Here is an 18,738-nt window from a genome sequence, read left to right on the forward strand (position 1 = left end):
CACCAACCTACGAGCAATTTAGAGTCTTCATGCATGTTTTTGGGAAGTGGGAGGAAACCGGAGGGCCCGGAGAAAACCCACCCAGCCACGGGGAGAACATGCAAACTCCTGACAGGCGGGGCCGGGATTTGAACACCGGTCTCCAGAACGATGAGGCAGATGTGCTAACCAGTCTGTCACCGTGCCGGCGTTCACAACACAATGCCAGGAAAATTAATATTATGAGGTATTTTATGCAGTGGTTCACATATTTGAACTTTGGTTAACTGGTCTGGGATGAGGAGAAGATGTATACAACACAATGCCAGGAAAATGAATCTGATGATAGGACCAGCGGTTGTATGGTGGTTCACAGCTGACCTTCGCGCAGGTGGTGTGGGATGGGCCGCAAAGGTTGACAACACACTGCCAGGAATAGTTATATGATGATAATGGGGCTATTGTTAATGCAGTGGTTCACATACAGTAGCTGGTCATGGTGCTGCTAGTGTGCGATTGATTGAGTGAAAAGGTTCACAACAGAGCGTTCGGAAAAGTAATGTACAATAATAGGACCGTTGGTAGTGTAGTGGTTTGCATAGCTTATGTTTGTGCAGGTGGTGTGGGATTGGGCAAAAAGGTTTCCAACACAATGCCAGCTGAAATACTATAGTAATGGGACTGTTGGTGGTGTAGCGGTTGCTAAAGCTGACGTGTGGGATCGGGCAAAATGTTTCACAACAAAATGTCAGATATTAATGGGATCATTAGTAGTGTAATGGTTCACATAGCTGACCTTGCTGCAACTTGCCTGGGATTGAGTGAACAGCTTCACAACATAGTATGAGGGGGAAATAATTGATAAAGGGACCAATGATCGTGTCGTCATTCACACATCTGACCCTTGTGCAGCTGCCATAGGATTGGGTGTTAAGGGTCACAAGGCAATGCCAGAAAAATAATGGGCCATTTCTAGTGGAATGGTTCACATGGGCTAACTGCGTAGCTGGCACGGAATTGGCTGAGAAAGTTCACAATGCGATGTCAAAGAAAAGAATGTCATGACTAAGCAAAGCACAGCAACTTTATTTATACAGCGCATTTCATACACAAGGTAACTCAATGTGCTTTACATGATTAAAAGCATTTAAAAATAAAGGGAAAGAAAACAGCTTATGAACATTTAAAACAAAGAGGAAAATAAAAGTACAAGTAAAACAGCGTACAGTTGCAAGACCTATTTAAAGTGGAAATGCTCTAAAAAGCATGAGAATAAGAGTTTTTAAGCTGGACTTAAAAACATTCACACTCGGGGCCGACGTCACGTCTGTTGGCAACTTATTCCATTTTTGTGCAGCATAATAGCCAAATGCTGCTTCACCACGTTCGCTTTGGACTCTGTGCTCCACTATTTGACCTGGGTCTGTCGATCTCAGAGCCCTACTCGGTTTATATCCCATTAGCATTTCCTTCATGAATTCAGAACCTAAACCATTTAGTGATTTATAGATCGGTAGCAGAACTTTAAAATCTATTCTAAGGCTGACCAGGGACAGTGTAAAGACTTGTTCGGACCTCTTCGTTCTGGTCAGAAACCGAGCTGCAGCGTTCTGAATGCACTGCAGCTGTACTTCTGCGTGAGGCCGGTTCGCACTGAAATGACTTAAAACTTTCACCGTGGAGAACTGAAATGAAGAAATTGTTGGAAGGAGCGTTACTCCCTGTGCTTTGTCATTGCTGTCTTTGTTTAAGCCACGTTGCACCACTGCACAATTGATCGGCATGCTTTTATTCGGTCCAAAGCAAACAATCCACAACACACCCAGAGGCTATTTCCAATTCTAGCATTCTTGACACACAAACAAATATCTTTGGGTACATGTAAAAACAACAAAGGTTTTCCAGTATGGAAAATATACTCTGAAGAGACTGGAAAGAGTTGAGTGACGCGTTTCTAGCTGCAAAGGTGCTAGCAATCTTTCTAGTATAGAACCGTAAATACATTCAAACAAGTTTGTTTGAGAAGTCTAGGTCCAGCTGAACTCATTCTGCTGCATTGTAATCGACTGATCTGAATTGTCCGACTTCGGCGACTTCTAATGACTCTGTATGGGCGTCGGGCTCTGAGATCTGTTTGCGTTCTTGCGAGTGATGGTGGTGCATCGGCTGAGGATCTCTTTGGGCTCCGGCCTGGGCGGCATCTTGGGCGCTGAGACGCTCTTGAAGATGTTCGGGTCGGATACGGCGGGCGTCATTTTGCCCCCCGTGGCGCTTTCCGGATTCAGGTTCTGCCTAGCCGGCGGCGGAGGAGTGCGGCTGTGGCGCAGGCGGTAGTCGTCGTAGCTCATGCTCAGGGTCGTGGTCGTGCTGGTCGAGGGCGAGCTGAATTCGTCACTGCTGAATTCGCTGTCACTTGTGAACTCTCCCTCGCTGTCCCCGGTCAGGCTAATCGGAAGATCGTTATCCGCGTCGTTCTCCACCATGATGATGGGCGTAGGGACGTAGCTTGCGTTGGGAGGTGAGGCGTGTCTTGTATTAGAAGATGGGATGCCTCCTGTATTGGGAGACGGGGCGCGTCCTGGATTGGGAGACGGGGCGCGTCCTGGATTGGGAGACGGGGCGCGTCCTGGATTGGGAGGTGGGACAGGTCTCTGCTTGGGAAGCGAGGCGGTGGCCGACGCAGGTGGGCTCAGGACCTCAACGGATTTAGACAATTGCTTGCTTTGGGGCCGAAGGAGATTGGGTGAGACGGGCCTGGCGGGGTTCGGTTTTTGCAGGTTTTCTTGAGAGTGGCTCATCAACTGTGACTGCACTGGCGGGTTGGAAGGGGAGAGGAGGATGGGGCTGCTGCGCTCGTGGTGGCCACCTGCCATGCGGCCGTGGCTCGGGGGCTTCAGGTACATGCTGGGGATGTAGCCGGCCTTGCCTTTGTGTCTGCGGAAACCAAAGAGTGGGTTAATATCTGAAAAGATTGGACACAGCCCCTATACTGTCAGAAATGCAGATAAGTCAAGAGCACATGTACCTAGCCCAAGGCAATTAGGGTACAGGTATGCGCCCTTGCCCTAAAGGTCAACGGTACAAGAGCAGTACCTTTTAAGGGTGCTACTCAATGACAAACCATTGCACCCCTTGTGCCAATCTCTGTCCCTAAAGGGTGTATCTACACAATGTACTTGGTATTCCAACTAATTATTGGACGCTAAGGTAACTGTTTGTACATTGTCCAGAGCTAAACGGGAACAGTCAGAAAAGGCAAGTGTCGCTGGTACGAGAGAACCTTTAAGGGTGCTACCCCAATGACAAGCCGTTGCACCCTTTGTCTCAATGACAATACAATCAATCTACACCAATGTACCTGGTATTCAAAGTAATTGTTGGACTCTGAGATGACTGTCCGGACATGGTCAAAAGGTATTGGGTATAGGTTGCAGATACAGTGATAACCCTGAACGCTAACCCTACACTGATGCATTCTGTAATATGTCTAAGATTTTAGTCTAACGGAGGAACCTTTTATCTTCACCAGAACCAAAAAGAGACAGATACGTATGTCCCCAAACTATAAACTGTAAAAGTCAAGTAGCGGTACCTTTTGAAGGTGTGCCGATCTGTACCTCTACGGGTACACTGATCGGAGTCCATCTCTACCCTTCCGACTCCAAAATGTCAATGGTTCCATTATAACACTACCGACCCTGTGACAAGCCATTTTACCCCCTAAAGGTACGAAACCCTAACCCCGTTGATATTCTCGCCATAAAGGTTGAAGGTTTAGAATACCTGATGAGCCACCAGCCGTTTTCCGACTTCTGCAGCACCTCCACTGAGGCGCCGATGGTCACTGTTATTTCGTCACCGTTGGTGGCTTTGTAGCTCCTGGTCACGGTGTAAAACAATCCTGACGGAGATAGAGATCACTTTGGTGATGTGTTCAACATCTTGAGAAAGGAGCAGAGGTTGGCGGTGCTTATGGTCCGTACCTCTTTCGGGAAGTCCATCAATATTGTCCTCTTCCGGTTCATCGTCCGTTCTCTCCAGGTACGGTGCCGGAAACCAGGCCAAGCACTTGTCTTCATTCTCCACAAGCCACCAGCCTGAAGCCAGCCACGAAGCCAAAACATTAGAACCGGACGCCCATTTGTGAGTGTTTCGGCCCGAAGTTGACAAAGCTGCTCGGCTCACCCGCTTTGTCCTTGATGAGCACGTCGACTTTTTCATCCAGCGCTACTTTGAACGGCTTGTTCTTGGTGTCCTTGGTCTCGTAGGGGGCCACGCACCTGTAAGTCTCTGTGCTAAAGGGCTGGGTCACGTTGCCACCCTGGCTGAGAATTTGCTCCTGCTGGGCTTGCGTTTCGGGGGGCGTAATTATGATGCTAAGAGGAAAATGAAAACTTGATGTCAATACAGTGCAGAACCGGGCCCAAAAACCTGCATGGTAGCGTCAGTAAAGACTCTAAATTGTCTGGAGGCGTTCAGCCTTATTTGTATAGATTATAATGCGCCCCGCAATCGGCTGTCGTCCGGTTCCGTGTGTGCCTCGCCTTGAGCTCAAAGTCAGACGGCCTAATCTCCAGTGGCATAAAGAGAGGATAGATGGAAACAGACCTCGGGCGAAGCTGCGCTAGCATCCTGCTGGTTCACTTGTCAACTCAGGCTTGGAAGCGTGCCTGCAGTTGCGCACCAATGTCACACTTAACGCGCTTCGTGCTCCAGCGAGTCCTTGGAATTCTGTAACGTGCTTGAAATGCTCAATGTTTAAAATGTGCTGGAATTGGGAATTTACGTTCTGGAATTTTGAATTGAAGTAACTGTGCTGACGTTTAGGAAAAAAACAACTACCAAACTAATGATTCAATGAAACGATGTTAAAAAGAGATTTGAGCACTTTTGACTCCTCTGTAATTTCATATAACTATGATGTAAGATTTTAATTCTGTTTCCATGCAAAATTGCCGCATCTGCTTTGAGCCCTCTTTTCATTTCCTAAAAGCCCAACGGAGGGCAGGAGATGGAAACTAGCAAAAGGGAACATCAGTTACTTGAAGCGTGTTTGAAACAGGCCGAAGCTCCATCCAACATGTGATTTGCATCGTCCCCATCAATAAATCAAACATCAAACTGAAATAAAATTTGTACCGAGATAAATGTTAAAAACCAAACACTTCTGAGAGATTCAATGCATAAAACGTAAGGTAAATACAACTGAACTGTACTTGGGCAGTGATTCTTTCATAATAGGTGATCTTTTTTTTGTAAATATGTATATTCCGTCACAGTCAATTTCTTTGAATGGACATTTTGCCGTAAAATACTCGAGTGTGTTTTAACATACTTGGCCAATAATGATGATTGTGAAATATGTTCAAAATGGAACTTTGGGAAAAGATGTGACTTTTAATTGGCATTGAAATTGGCAGCCAACGCTCTCATAATCAGTCTTTTTGTTTGGATGGCTCCAAATGTCAAAAGTTACTAATTAATCGTGACTTTCAGTTCAGCTGGGGCACACACTTTATCAGACAGCCTTGTGTGTGTGTGTGTGTCAATGAAGAACAAACATACCCGTTGCCTGGAGTACTCTGGGCTGCAGTTCCTCATTTTTGGGGTGGAGAAACTGGATGAGGTGCACCGACTGGTTGACCTGCGGATCGCAGCTCAGCAGTTGGTTGCAGTACTTCTGCAAGGGCTTCAGGTAATTGAGGGACTTGGCGCTGCCGTTCTTCTGCCCAGCTTTGGCCTTCTTTGCGACTAGAAGCGTACGTGACGCTCAGGTTATTCATCTTAATCATCTGCAGCAAGGCCGAGTGAATGCGGCGATGAGTGCATACCGTGAAATTTAGGCACGATTCTCTCAGATTTTTTCACGCCAGGGAATGCTTTCTTTAGGAGCTTCTGCAAAACAAGTCAAAGTGATCCATTTAGCTCTGAAGTGCTTTGCGATGATAAAGAGGTGGTGTTTTTTTTTACACTTACATGCATTTTCTTAAAGTCCTCAAGAGTCCTGTAGATGACGACGTCTTCCTCGTCTGACCAAAGCACCGAGGCGATGTACATCTGGACGAGGAAAACGTCACACAAGCGTTACGTTTGTCTTCAAATGAGCAGCTCCTCTGAGAAAAACAGATGTCTTACTTTTTTCTTGTCCTTCTCCATGACTCCGGTTACACGGATACTGATGGGGTACCTCTGCGACATGACAAGGCCAAAGTCCAACAACTCGTCCGCGAGCAGCGAAGTGAGAAGGCGTCCGCTGACTGTTTGGCAGTGCAACACACAGATACTCTGCAGCTGCATTTATAGCCACGCCTGCGCAGCTGGCGCAGGCGTGGCTCCTCCATACAACAGCAGCATTTGTCACACTGACGGGAAAGTCCAACCTCGCAGAACGTCACTAACAAGCCAATTAAGCCGAAAGACAGAGAAAATATGCGGCTGCATTTTTTCTGGGCCACTGAAAGGAGGCAAACAGAAAGGCGACACTCTAATTTCATCACCGGAGGTTTAGTTAACTTAATTGTTGGGTGAACTGTATCATTACAAAAGAAAATCAATAAACGTAACTTTGAACCGGTAGAATTTGACTGAAGAAATGTATTGCATGTTCAGAATAGGAGAATACAGATGACGTAAAGTTGTCTTTATTCAGAGCATACGGCACATTGATGATAAAAGTGGAGTAAAAATTGCATACTGAAAATTTAAATAGTCCATCAGGATGTTGGGAGATTATTACTCAATAAGTGCAATGATTCTCAACGTGTAATAGGAGTGCCTCTAGTGGTATGCAAAAGAATTGGCGAATGAAGTACAGATCAAATGGACCGGACCACAAAAGACAATCAAACAAGCTCGTCGCCTGTATGAAACTTTTGTTTAATCCAGTACAATACATTTGTCACTTTTCATGTACACTGCATTTTTCAAGTAAAGTTTAGCTGTATTTAACTGTGTTTTTAAAAAAAAAAACAAAAAAAAAAAAGCAAGTCAAGCTAAAAAGCCGCAAGACCCCAAAAGTCCACCGAATGTTTCATTTTGTCTTTCGGGCAGCCAGTTTGTTTGTCGAGTTTGTTCTTCAGCAACCTCAACCGTTGTTTTCCCCTTACAATTCCCTTCTCCCTTCTTGCCAATATCTTAGCTCCCCGTAGGCGTCTTCTTACTGTTGAGAGCATCTTTGGTGTTTTCCCCCACACCTCTTGGGGCGTGTTGGCTAATCGGAAACCATTTGAGATCTTTTATCGAAGCGGCCCGTTTGCTTTTCTTTTCCACGGAAATGACCTGACTAATTACACCGAAAACATTTTTGGGAGTACGGTTTACACCGAATAGGCGGCATGTGTGTCATAGCGTCTTCAAATCTTGAAGGTTCCGTGGGCTTCTTTTATGGACCTTGAGTTTCAGTTCTTTCCATAGATTTTCGATTGGATTCAAGTCAGGTGATGGGCCGGGCCATTCTCGCAGCTTTATGTTTTTTCTTTGAAACCAATTCAAAGAAGAGACCTTTTCGTAGGCCATCGATTAGGACTCAACCAGCTGATATTCATTTGCACCGACAAGGGGCTGGATTGCTGTTTGATTATTGATCGATTTTAGGTGTTGTCTCGGCTTTCGCTGACTTTTCGCACCTCCCTTTCTTCATGTATTCAATACTTTTTCCCTGTGTCATTTCACATTTTCACACACAACTTAATTTCCGATCTTGTTTGTTCTACTCTCTTTGTATGTATGGGTTACTTGGGTTGTTCCCAACATCTGGTGACAGTTTCATGGCAATAGCACTTTTGGAAACATATTTAGTGAGAAAAATGGTGACTAAAAAAAAAAAATTCCAAAAAATACAATTTTGGCCCAGGATTGGGAGGGGGCGGTAGGCCTCCAGTTCAAATTCTAAATTCTAAAATTCAGCTAACTCTGGGCGAGAGGCGGGGTACGCCCTGAACGGGTCGCCAGCCAATCGCAGGGCACATACAAACAAACAACCCCTCACACTCACATTCACACCTACGGGCCATTTAGAGTCTTCAATGAGCCTAGCACGCATGTTTTTGGGTTGCAGGAAGAAACCCGAATACCCGGAGACGAGCCACACGGGCACGAGGAGAACATGCAGAATCCGCACAGGTCAGCCGGGCTGGAATTGAACCCAGGTCACCAGAACTGTGAGGCAGATGCGCTAACTGTGCGGCCCGAGTTCGAAATTTCAGTTGCTTAAATGGTTTCATATGCGTTTCCCCCTTCTGTGTTAGCATTAAGCTAGCGAACTAAAGGGTAAGTGATGTATTTATTTTAAATACACGACGTGTAGTTCTCCAAGTTTGATGTGTAGGTTGACAATAAACAGCTCGAAAGCTTTTTTCATAACGAATTTGCCAAAGCTATGCTTGTTGCGAGTTGAGTCCACTGCCACCATACAGCGCTCGTATCTGGTTTGCGCTCTTAAGTCAAATTTAAAAAGGAGCAGAATGGCAGCTCCTATCTCAAACCCGTACGGCCGTCGCTCGTATCTCAAGGCACCGGGTCTGCACGTCATCGACATAGACGGTATTCTAAATTTCAGAAGTTCAGTTCAAAAAGCCAAACTCGTTTCAGAAGGCCAATTCCTACGGTACCGAATATCTACAATCGTTTTTTTTTTAATGACTTTTGATGAAATGTTCGAATTTATGAGATGGTAAAGTTGGGATTTGTTTTCCACAGTAAGCTATAATCATCACAATAATAAAAATAGAAACATGAAATATTTCTGTTCAGTGATGATACGAATTCAACTTATTTTTCGCCATAGTCAAACGTATTACGATGCAGCCGTATTTGACCTTTTCCCATTTTGAGGTCAAGTACAGTATGTAGCCTTTAGCGGTGACTTGCAACGTCTGGTACGATGGCTTCCCTCTCGGAGTCCCTGGCAAAATCGCTGAATGAAATGTTACAACCGCATCATTTTACACACAAGAGTAAATCATTTGTATTGAACTTTTAAGCACAATAGATTTGCCTTTGTTTTACAACTACAGCGCTTGTTTACAAACATTTATTAAGGGCCAATTTTGGGCGTGTGCAAATACGTTGGAATGACAACATGAAAGTGTTTGTTTGTTTTTTCCGCCTTCCTATCTCTCGCTGCACTTTCAAAATGCGAAGTGTGTGTGTAAATGGCGTGCACTTCATCTACACTACCAGTTTTACGCGCGCACACATTCACACACAAATGGGCGGCAAATTAGGGACACCTCAACATGCGGATGGGCGGAGCCGCGATTCCAACTAACCACCCACACCGTAGAGTTGCTGACATCTCGTGGACACTGCGGTGAAAGTCAGTTCAAGGAGGCGACGGAACGTTAAAAGAAAAGGTTTGTGTTTTAGTTTATTCTCAAACTTGCTACAGGTTAAGACGACATTTTGCAATGTGGTGTCACGGCAACGTAATGTGCATTCTGCTATCCGGTAGAATTGCAGCAATATTTTCAAATTCAGAAAAAAAATGCCTTTTGTTGCAAGACACCAGGAAGTTTGAAATATTTTTTCAATTCATTACACTTTTCTAAAAAGTATGAAACCATCAGCTCCTCACAGATGCTTTCATTTTTCCAAATACAATCCAAGCCAAAATCTTGTTTAAGTGGAGCTTGCAGAGCACTGAAGATATCTATATCTATATCTCTATTTCTTCTTCCCAGCCGGACTACTACCGTTCTTTGCTGCTTGCAATTGCTTGCCATGCGGATGCACGAACTGGAGTAAAATTGCTTTCCACTCACATTATCGATGTGCCAACAAGCTCCGCGGCTCAAAAACAATGATGCAACTGGAATGTGACATTGCATTATAGAATTTCAAAATGGTGCTATCAATTATTATTATTATTATTTTTTTTTTAAAAGGCATCTTTTAACACGTTTTTCCTCAGTTCACTTTTGTACAAAATGATTTCTTGTGAGTGACAAAAGGAACTTAAGCTTGCATAGGGTACAACAAAAACAGTTGAAGCAATTGTAAGACTATTTGCTGTATCAATTGTAGACAATTTGGACAGACTAAGTTATTGATCATCAATGGCACATGATGGTTGTTGATTGACATTTCCACACAAATCGTGTTCTTGTATATTGCCTATCAGAGAGGGGCGAAGAAAGGAGAAAGAAGGAAGAAAAAAAAAAAAAAAAAAAAAGTGATTTGACTGAAAACATCTTCTGATGGCTCGCTACCTTCAACTCCAAGGCAAAGTTGTGTTTGTGCGAGTAAAAGTCGATCGTGTAAAAAATAAAACGAACTCAAGCCACGACGACAAATTAAAGGCGAACATGGCGTCTTTCCGTCACTGCGAGACCAGTTCTTCGTGCCCGATGGTCTTCGTTTCAGTCTTCCACAGGAGCGAGCGTGGGGATGCCGAGTGGGCTCCGGGCGCCGTTCTGCGCAGAGAGCGGCTCCCCCTTCGGCCTGATTGGAGTCTTTTTTTGCATCCCGTTTAAGAGCAGAACCGCATGAGCCGACCCCTACTTGACAAACACCTGCGCGGCATCTTGTTCAGCGGAATTCATAAATGGACATACTGTGCTCTCGGACATGGCTCAGGTTGAGTGACTGATACCTGCAAGGGAACAAGAATTTATGTATTACACCGACAAACGTCTTAGAGCCACGAGTGATGCAATAAATAAAACGACGAGCTAGCGAAGCACTTCGATAGACGGAAATTAATCGGCACGTTCATTGACTTCGGTGGCCGGCAGAAGCATTACTGCAGTCCGGTTTTAACAAAACAGACTTCCTCAAATGTATCTAACCTAAATATTTTCACTTATTGTCTAAGAAGCATCCAGACTTTCAATCTTGAGCCAACAAAATGCCACACGGCTCCCGCAGAATGAAGGAAGAGGCGGCGTTTTGCAACACTTCTCCGACAGTTGATAGATTTGTTCTTGCGCTATTTTCAACACTTTACATTGGTTCAAATCGCCTAAAAATAACAGATCGATAGGATCCATTTTTGAACAAATATGAAACTGACCATATTTGGACATACGGGGTTTCTGCCCGACAGCAACGATAAGTGAAAAGAAAACGGCAGCTGGGTTACGAACAGTGATGGGCATGATGATTTTTTTAAATGGAATCACTCAGGTTGATTTCAAACAAACAAACAGTTCTATGAACACAGTTTGCGTATAGTTGTATATTGTTAATTCAGGCCCGACTAGTTTGTTGCCTAATTAGGTTTGTAAAACAAAACATAAATAGGAAGGGGTTTGTAGCGGGACCATTTTGGGAAATCACGAAATATTGTAGTACTCTTCATTTCGGTTTGTTTATGGGAGGAGCACGGCGGAGTAGCGGTTAGCATGTCCGCTTCACAGTTCTGTTCGGGGTGCAAATTCCTGTCTGGAGTTGGCACGGCGACCCGTGCGTGCATTACTTTCCCAAGTAGAGTATCCATCCATCCATCCATCCTAATTGTTGATTATTTTCATACGTTTGAAATAAAATAACGCAAAAATAAATAAATAAAAAGAGTGTCGCGACTGACCATTCCGAGCTCCTGTGGTAGTAGTAACCCTCAATAGTGGCCGTGGACTTCTGGAAGCAGATGTAGTAAAAGCCTGCAAACGACGCCCCGCTGATGTCCTTGATGGTGTGATCGGGAACAAGGAACTGCTCCTTCGGGCGTGGAACACAAACGCATACAAGCTCAGGGTTCAAAGTTCACAATTAGGCGTCAGCGAAAAAAAGCTCGGGACTGACCTTCCATCTCATGAAAACGTAATCGCTGTTTTCCAGCGCCTCATAGTCAAAGTCGTCCGAGTTGAAGCTTTTGGCAACTTTATAAAACGGCTGAAATTTGCTCTGAGGAAAGTTCATTCGACGAAAGTTGACGAAAGCGTGAGCTCCTCGCTGGAGGTAACGGGAGAACGAAGACATACCCAGTGCTTCCTGTCCACGTCCTCGTCAGCGTCCCACTTCCTCGTTAAAAAAGGCCTCTTTCGACTTATGATTTCACCCGCAAAAAATGTGGTGAGCGTCGGATACTCCTGTTAGCACAAAAGGGAAAAAAAGAGACGGTGAAGGCGTGCGGGTACCCGAATGCGCCCGTTCGGCGTATTCAGTCCAACAACAGGAAGGAGGACGCTCGGGAAATTAAAGCAAAAAAAAGTATTCTCTTCGTGCCACTAAAGACACCGTGTCAAAGCGGATCCGCGACAGGTCCCGCTGACGTCGTGTTTGCGCGACACTCTGCTTCGCCCTTGCCCCAAAATGTGGATACGCACGTTTGGGTGGAGCGTGCAGCGCTCGAGAGAGGGATTCGTCTCGGCCGGCGTCTCTCAACTAGCCTGCCGTGAAAAACACGATTGTTCCCACTCGCTCACCTCAGTCAGGCCGCTGATCTTCAGATATCCGCACAAATACGAGTCCTCCGGAGTCACGTGCTGTGTAAAAAAAACATGAAGAATCAACAAATTAGGGCTGCAGCTATGAAATACTTTTAGAATCGCTTAATCTACCGACTATGCGATGTCCGCCATCATATCTTGGACTTTCGAGTGTGGTGGCTTTAGAAGGTGACATACAGTCACACTATGGAGGTGGAACGAGGCAAAACGGGGAGCGGAGCGTGGCCTGTCGTCAGCCAATGAGAGTGTAGCAGCCGGTTTGTGGATGCGCTTGTTCCGTGACCATTCGGTCAATAAAGCGATGGAAATCGGTCTTTTAGGGTGGCTTTTCTCCCTGCTCGACACCATCGTGCCAACTGATTTGTGCACGAAACGTTCGTCATTTCAGTGCTCGCAAATCAAGTAAGTGAGGCAGCGGTTTTATTTCTACGCTCCTCAACTGTGGAACACCCGAGATCCGCAACTAACTATTAGTCTAATAATCAATTAATGGGTTGATTTATTGATGAATCACATAATTTTTTTTTTTTTAAATTTTCATCCCTTATTTCAATTTGGCAGTGCAGAAAAGGCACAAACAAAGATTGATTGTTATTCAGTCCGCAACATTTGCCAGCAAATCAGCACAAATGTTGATCACTGTTTTCCAAGGTAAAAGCAGATGTTTGCAAATCAGAAAGATATTCCGCCGAAATCTGAACATATTTGCTGTTGAGAGGCTGAAGTATAACAATACGAAGTTGACTGACGTTGTCGGTGAACGATGAATCGAGCAGAGAGTTGCTAATCGATGAGCAGTCCGTTAATCAATGAATTGTCTAGTCTGTACATTTAACTCTGGGATGAAAACTTTATGCTTTTTGAAAAATCCTAACTCGTTCTTCCTCTTTTAATTTGTCACTGCTTGACAGTTGTGATGTTGTCTTGCTTATTCGTCTTCTGCACGAATGTCGCAATGCAAACGAACTCGCCTTGCTTGGGACAATAATAACAACAAATCAAAAAGTGACACGTTGTAAATCAAGGACATCGCTCAGTTGGAGGTAAATGACAAGAAGCTGTATCGCACACTTACTGGCGCGGCGGACAGTTCAAATGTCACGCTTGCATTCAACCGGTCCGACTCATAAATGAGGCCAGCGTGTTAAGTGTGTCGACGCGCCGAGCAAGCTACGTAGCAACTGAAGCGCAAAGTAAAAGTCAAACTCGAAGCGAACTTTGCACGTACCTGCAGAACAACATCCACGTCGTAGGCGTTGCCTTTGCTCTTCTGGTGGCCCCGAAACTGGGAGCCGCTGTACAGCAGCGACGTGGCCACGCCGGGCTGCTGCCCGTTGATCGGGGCGGGCGGAGTAAGCGAGCCCGGGGACGCGCAGGCCGCGGCGGAGCTCTGGCGGCGCTCGGCTGGGACGGGCATGACGAGCGGCGCTAACGTGTCACCGTCGGCTACCGTCATGAACTTCGCCGAGGGAGAGGAGGGCTCGCCGGCACTGGACAAAACGAAGGCCCCGAGATGGAAAAGTTGGAACAATTTCTTTCGGCTGGCGACCTCGGCAGGAAACTGACCGGAGAGGTCAGGTTGCCGAAATCTCATTGGTCGAAGAGCAATTTATTGGGCGCGCGGGCGCCGCAAGGCATTCTGGGACATGTAGTAATAGGACGACAGATGACACAGAAACACATGACGATGAAATACGTTTCTCCTACGTTTCTCCTTCTCGTACCTTGGACAACATTTCTTTGTTGACGCCATAGTTTTCAACTCTTTTCTTCACAAACGCTGGAGAAATACGGATGCGACAACTTTATTTGCAAAAAAAAAATAAAATAAACAAGGAGATCCAAAGTCTTCTATTGAAGAAATGTGTGCGGAAAAGCACCAGTAATAATCCTGCAGTAACGGTATGGCTGTAGAACTTGTAGTCATTTATGATTCGTAATTAGTAATTAAATCAGAGGATGAAATTGTTGGTCTACCTCTGCCCGTGACGTATAGTTAGTTATTAGCAGAATCAATAGATGTGATGCTGAATGCTCTTCCACTAGATGGCAGAATGTACAATTCATCCGTTTATAAACCTGTTGCCATTCAGACAACAGAATAACAACTTTGTGTTCAACTAAGCAGTTTGTGAGTCAATTCAGATGAGCTCATCGTGAGTTCAGTATTCATACTTTTTGTGACATTTTGTTTTTGGTCAAGTGTGCTGTGAGATTTCTCCACCGTAAAGTGAGCGCCTTGGCTAAATACGGGTTGGGAAACTGCTGTCGACGAGGTTTCTTTACAAGAGAGAGCACCAGTACTATGATTTGACAACGTTGCAAGAGGAAAAACTACAAGCATACATCAACCAGTCAAATGTACATCTATGTATTTGTATATGTATTTGAAACCAGATCTTTGGACAAAATAACATCGGTTGTAATTGTTCTCCCGTCTCCATTCAAAATGGCTGCAATCATTTCCTTTCTGGCCGTTGGGTTTGCACTACATCACTCTTTCAGCTGCGCCCTCAAATAGTCGGCGTATCTGTGGAGATCTGCGATGCGCATTCGGTTCCTCTTCAGTTCGGTGTCTTCGATCTGCGGCATCGCAGAGGAGCAACATGAGCCGCCTGCGCACGAGTAAAACACAATCTTCTGTCATTTCAGCTTCTTACCCCTTTAATGAGGGCCACTTTCCAGGCTTCGGCGCGCGTAACCAACTGAGTTTCCCTGTCGTTGATGGTCTGCAGATGGTTATCGTGGCTGGCGGCCAGGGTGTCCATCACTGTGTTTTTGTCCAAGAACAACTACATTGAGCAACAAAGGCGTCAAACGTTATTAAGGTGACCGGCGACAGGACGCCGCGGCTGTCCAAACCTCCGAGACACATTTCTAATTAGGGAGACGACCGGATAAAGAGAAATTGTTTTTGTTATTGTTTGATATGATTATGTTGTAAAACACAGTAGACGACCGACCATTCTAACATCATCTGGCAAATCATCTTCAGCCTCGCCCTTGGCCACCACCTCCAGCGTGGTGACAGCGATTTGCGTTATCTTCTGATGGTGGCTGTCCTCCAGCTCTCGACAGTGGACGAATGTTTGATCGAGTCAAGGGAGGCCTCAAAAGCCAAACACCAAGTGGAGTCGAAGCCGCTGTCAGGTGGGATGTCACAGAATATCTAGACCAGTGTGATTTCAGCCCACCGGCTATCTGAAGTCAAAGAGCGGTACAGAGGCTCACTCTCGCGGTGTCGTCAAAGAATCACTCAAAGAAATGGACTTCACACGATTTCCTACGGGAAACGTTATTTGGAAACGACAAGGAAGTCAGCCAGGATCACGATCGTTTTTTTTTCTGGAGCTTCCGCTGTTCGAGTTCAGCGCAACAGCAGTGAGTGTTTGGAATCAAAATCCCATCAACCTGATGAGTAACGGCGTGGACGTGTAAAGGATATATGCCTTGAGCGCTTTCGCTGAAGCTGGCGGTCATCTCGGAGATGTTGTTGTCAAACTTTCGGATTGTTTCCTGGAAGGAGCATCACTTCACTTACAAGTTCACTTTTGCACAGAAACAGTTTTGACACCTCATCATCTGCCTATACTGCACTTCAAATAAAAAAATGACGGATTGATAATATCTCACAAGGCACGTACCTCCAGGTAGCTGTATAGTTGAAATTCCACTGCCATCAGGTTGTAACACAAAACCTTGATTTCTTGGAGGCAGACGTCCGTCTTGCTCTTCTTTTCATTCTCTGGTGCCTCCTGCAAATCCACCGTTCTCTAGAAAAGCAGTAGATGCAGCCACATACATTTACTTTGCAGAAGAGCGCAGCACCCAAATACATAGGCTGCAGTCGATCCAATACGAGAGCTGTTTCAAAACCTTCGGACAGCAATGCTCGAGTTTGACGGAGGCTTTTTTTTTTTTCTTTTTTCATTGAGTTTTCCCGGCATCGTACTGAGAGTTGAAACAATTTGACATCGCCAATACACTCCACCCGATAATAAACGCATTCTTCAATTGGGAACTGAATGAACATTGTCACGATTCGGCTGTCCGAGTTGATGTCGAGGTTCAGACATCTGCGTAGCCCACCCGCTTATGTCGCATCTGAAAATCAGCCAGTACTTCGGATGCTCTTCGCTGGCTGTCCGTCACGTCCGCGTTGAGCCGACTGAAGAATAAGTTCACCTCGGCGTCTCTCCGCTTGTACTCGGTCAAGCCGACTTCAAACAGCTGGTTGCACAGGTCGGCTAGCTGGCGCTCGAATGTAAATGCCGAGGGTCAAGGTATTGGTACGAATACTTGCCATCCGTAGTTACAACAGATTTGACTCCAGTACGACAAAGGATATGCCTCGAGTAACTCGTCCACCCCCGGCAGGCAGTGGAGTTTGCTTAACTCGGTGTCATTTTGGATTATGTTGTTGTACAAATAATCTCCATTCAACTGCTCCACAAACGCATCCTGAATTAAAAATAAGAATGACGACATCAGGAGATATTCCGATGACCGACCAAATCAATTTATTGAACTCACCTCGTGCATTTGCAGTATCGCTTCCTGCCTTCGCTTTTCCTCAGCCGCTTGTTGCGCCTGCAACTCTCCTTGGTTCATCTCCTCGATGTCGAGGTTGTACTTGGCCGAGGCCCTATTTCTCTGCGCGCGCGTACAAGTCATACATGCAAACCTCACGACGTTCCAATCTTACGGCAGGTAAATGAATGTCAACGAGTTGCCGTCGGAGTCACTTACTATATCCTCGTTAAGAAATAAGTTGTTCAGGAACTTCAATTGTTGGAAATAGGCAGCGAGGAAAAGGGTGTACTTTTCCTCGTTGTTCTCCTCAGGGATAGGATTGCCATCTATATTGAGGGTGAAGAGTTTCTTGAACTTGCGGAGGTAGACCACCTTCAAATTGCAGCGCAGTGACTTTGGGTTAGAAAACCGTTGCCCAAAAAGGGCTCGATTTTCATTTCTACATTTAGTTACATTGTTGAGTTGATGGAGTTTGTTGTTTGCAATGCATAGAATGGTTAGCTCCATAAGGCTGTCCATGTTTTCAATGAGAGCAATTCTGTTGTTGGACAAATTCAGCACTTCCAGCTTACGAAGACCATTCAGACCCTCCATTTTCTTGATGTTGTTAAATGACAGATCTAAAAAAAAAAAACAATTGGCATTATTAGTTCAAGTTTGCTGTTTGTCTGGTCTCCCTGTCGGTGCACCGAAAGAGTGATCGCCGTGGCGACGAGCTCACCCGCCTCGGCCGAATTGACAACCGACATTTTGATATCAACCCATGACGGTCGGTCTGGATTGCCTTTAAGGGATGTGTGTGTGTGTGTGTATATATATATATATATATATATATATATGTATATAAACAGTTTTCTCACTGAGCCATGTCAGATTAACGAGGTGGTCCAATCCTTCGATCTTCTTGATGAAGTTGTTGTTCAGATTCAACTTGGTTAACGAAGAGAACTCCCATAGGTGGTCAATCTTCTGGATGTCTTGGAAGGAAAAACATCATTGTACACACAAACACGTTCAATAGCACGAACGAAGCCTGCATTTTCCCACTCACTTCTGTATTCCAGACTCAGTCTGAGGGCCTCGTTGAAGCGGATTCCCTCTTTCTTGGCAATGCGTTCAGCTTGATCTTGAAGACCTTGCTCTAGTACTGCCTCCTGCAGAATCTCCTCGTCTATGTAAATGGGGGTTTTATCATGATAACCGCTGATGTTGGATGTTTCCTGGGTGGTAGACATCACTTGACGTTACAGCCTGCTCAAAAGAGAGAAAAAGATCATCTACATCCCAATTTTTAAAGGTCAAATGATAATACAGGGATAGACATTTGGATAACTGCTAACTATCATTAGCTTCAATGTAATACTGTACTTCATTAAAATTGTTTAAAAACACACACACACACAAAACCTATACACCGTACTGCATCTCATTAATGTGTCGTGTACTGCAGGTAACGTTGCATTTTGTACTTCTAATTTACAAAAGGCGTGGTCATGAGTGAAAGTGATCACATTTGGCATTATCAACATTCGTTACGGTTCGTCTGAATGCAATTGAATGATACGGGTTACCTGTGGTAGCACAGCCGCCTAGATGTACGTCACAATAAATCACATTGCACTTCCGCTTGTCAATGTTTACAGGCTGTCACATAGCAACTGCGTGCTGCGTTCAGGTACGCTCGACAATAAAAAGGTACACGTCGACGAAGCCTATATTGCACTTTCGGAGCTCCCAAGTGCGATCTCTGACTAGTATCTTTTTTTGGAATGGAAGTCACGACACTGGGGACACGGTTTAATACGTCACTGCAATTCATTTCGGCCGATGAAAATGC

The 18,738-nt window shown here is 45.1% G+C and overlaps 3 protein-coding genes across 3 annotated transcripts; all 3 read right to left on the bottom strand.

Annotated features, from left to right (window-relative positions):
- Window positions 1–1,045: 1,045 nt before the first annotated feature.
- Window positions 1,046–13,977, bottom strand: gid4 (GID complex subunit 4 homolog). The gene is given in 10 exon segments (XM_061700168.1): window positions 1,046–2,913; window positions 3,763–3,880; window positions 3,963–4,076; window positions 4,165–4,300; window positions 10,489–10,570; window positions 11,507–11,637; window positions 11,722–11,823; window positions 11,901–12,008; window positions 12,345–12,404; window positions 13,597–13,977. Coding segments are annotated over 10 exon segments (2,055 nt in total). The 5' UTR covers window positions 13,963–13,977; the 3' UTR covers window positions 1,046–2,075.
- Window positions 4,317–6,261, bottom strand: noxo1a (NADPH oxidase organizer 1a). The gene is made up of 4 exons (XM_061700166.1): window positions 6,115–6,261; window positions 5,956–6,036; window positions 5,811–5,874; window positions 4,317–5,730 (listed from the first exon to the last, which is right to left on the bottom strand). The coding sequence occupies exons 1-4, from the start codon at window positions 6,175–6,177 to the stop codon at window positions 5,525–5,527; spliced, it is 414 nt and encodes a 137-aa protein (XP_061556150.1). The 5' UTR covers window positions 6,178–6,261; the 3' UTR covers window positions 4,317–5,524.
- Window positions 13,978–14,213: 236 nt separating the features above from the next.
- On the bottom strand, window positions 14,214–18,720 carry drc3 (dynein regulatory complex subunit 3). Its single transcript, XM_061700167.1, has 13 exons — window positions 18,473–18,720; window positions 17,953–18,152; window positions 17,762–17,878; window positions 17,355–17,521; window positions 17,118–17,273; window positions 16,902–17,021; window positions 16,717–16,829; window positions 16,458–16,632; window positions 16,013–16,141; window positions 15,814–15,884; window positions 15,332–15,455; window positions 15,029–15,160; window positions 14,214–14,951 (listed from the first exon to the last, which is right to left on the bottom strand). The coding sequence occupies exons 2-13, from the start codon at window positions 18,134–18,136 to the stop codon at window positions 14,862–14,864; spliced, it is 1,578 nt and encodes a 525-aa protein (XP_061556151.1). The 5' UTR covers window positions 18,137–18,152; window positions 18,473–18,720; the 3' UTR covers window positions 14,214–14,861.
- Between the last annotated feature and the right edge of the window lie 18 nt (window positions 18,721–18,738).

This window comes from Phycodurus eques, chromosome 16 (assembly GCF_024500275.1).
Source record: "Phycodurus eques isolate BA_2022a chromosome 16, UOR_Pequ_1.1, whole genome shotgun sequence".
Taxonomy (NCBI): Eukaryota; Metazoa; Chordata; class Actinopteri; order Syngnathiformes; family Syngnathidae; genus Phycodurus; species Phycodurus eques.

Coding starts and splice junctions, on each gene's coding strand:
- noxo1a (XM_061700166.1), bottom strand. CDS start 6,177: ATGTCGCAGAGGTACCCCATCAGTATCCGTGTAACCGGAGTCATGGAG. Junction 5,875..5,955: donor AGGACTTTAAGAAAATGCAT/GTAAGTGTAAAA, acceptor CTTGTTTTGCAG/AAGCTCCTAAAGAAAGCATT. Junction 5,731..5,810: donor AATCGTGCCTAAATTTCACG/GTATGCACTCAT, acceptor GTACGCTTCTAG/TCGCAAAGAAGGCCAAAGCT.
- drc3 (XM_061700167.1), bottom strand. CDS start 18,136: ATGTCTACCACCCAGGAAACATCCAACATCAGCGGTTATCATGATAAA. Junction 17,879..17,952: donor ACTGAGTCTGGAATACAGAA/GTGAGTGGGAAA, acceptor TTTCCTTCCAAG/ACATCCAGAAGATTGACCAC. Junction 15,456..15,813: donor AGCGAAAGCGCTCAAGGCAT/ATATCCTTTACA, acceptor ACTCGATCAAAC/ATTCGTCCACTGTCGAGAGC.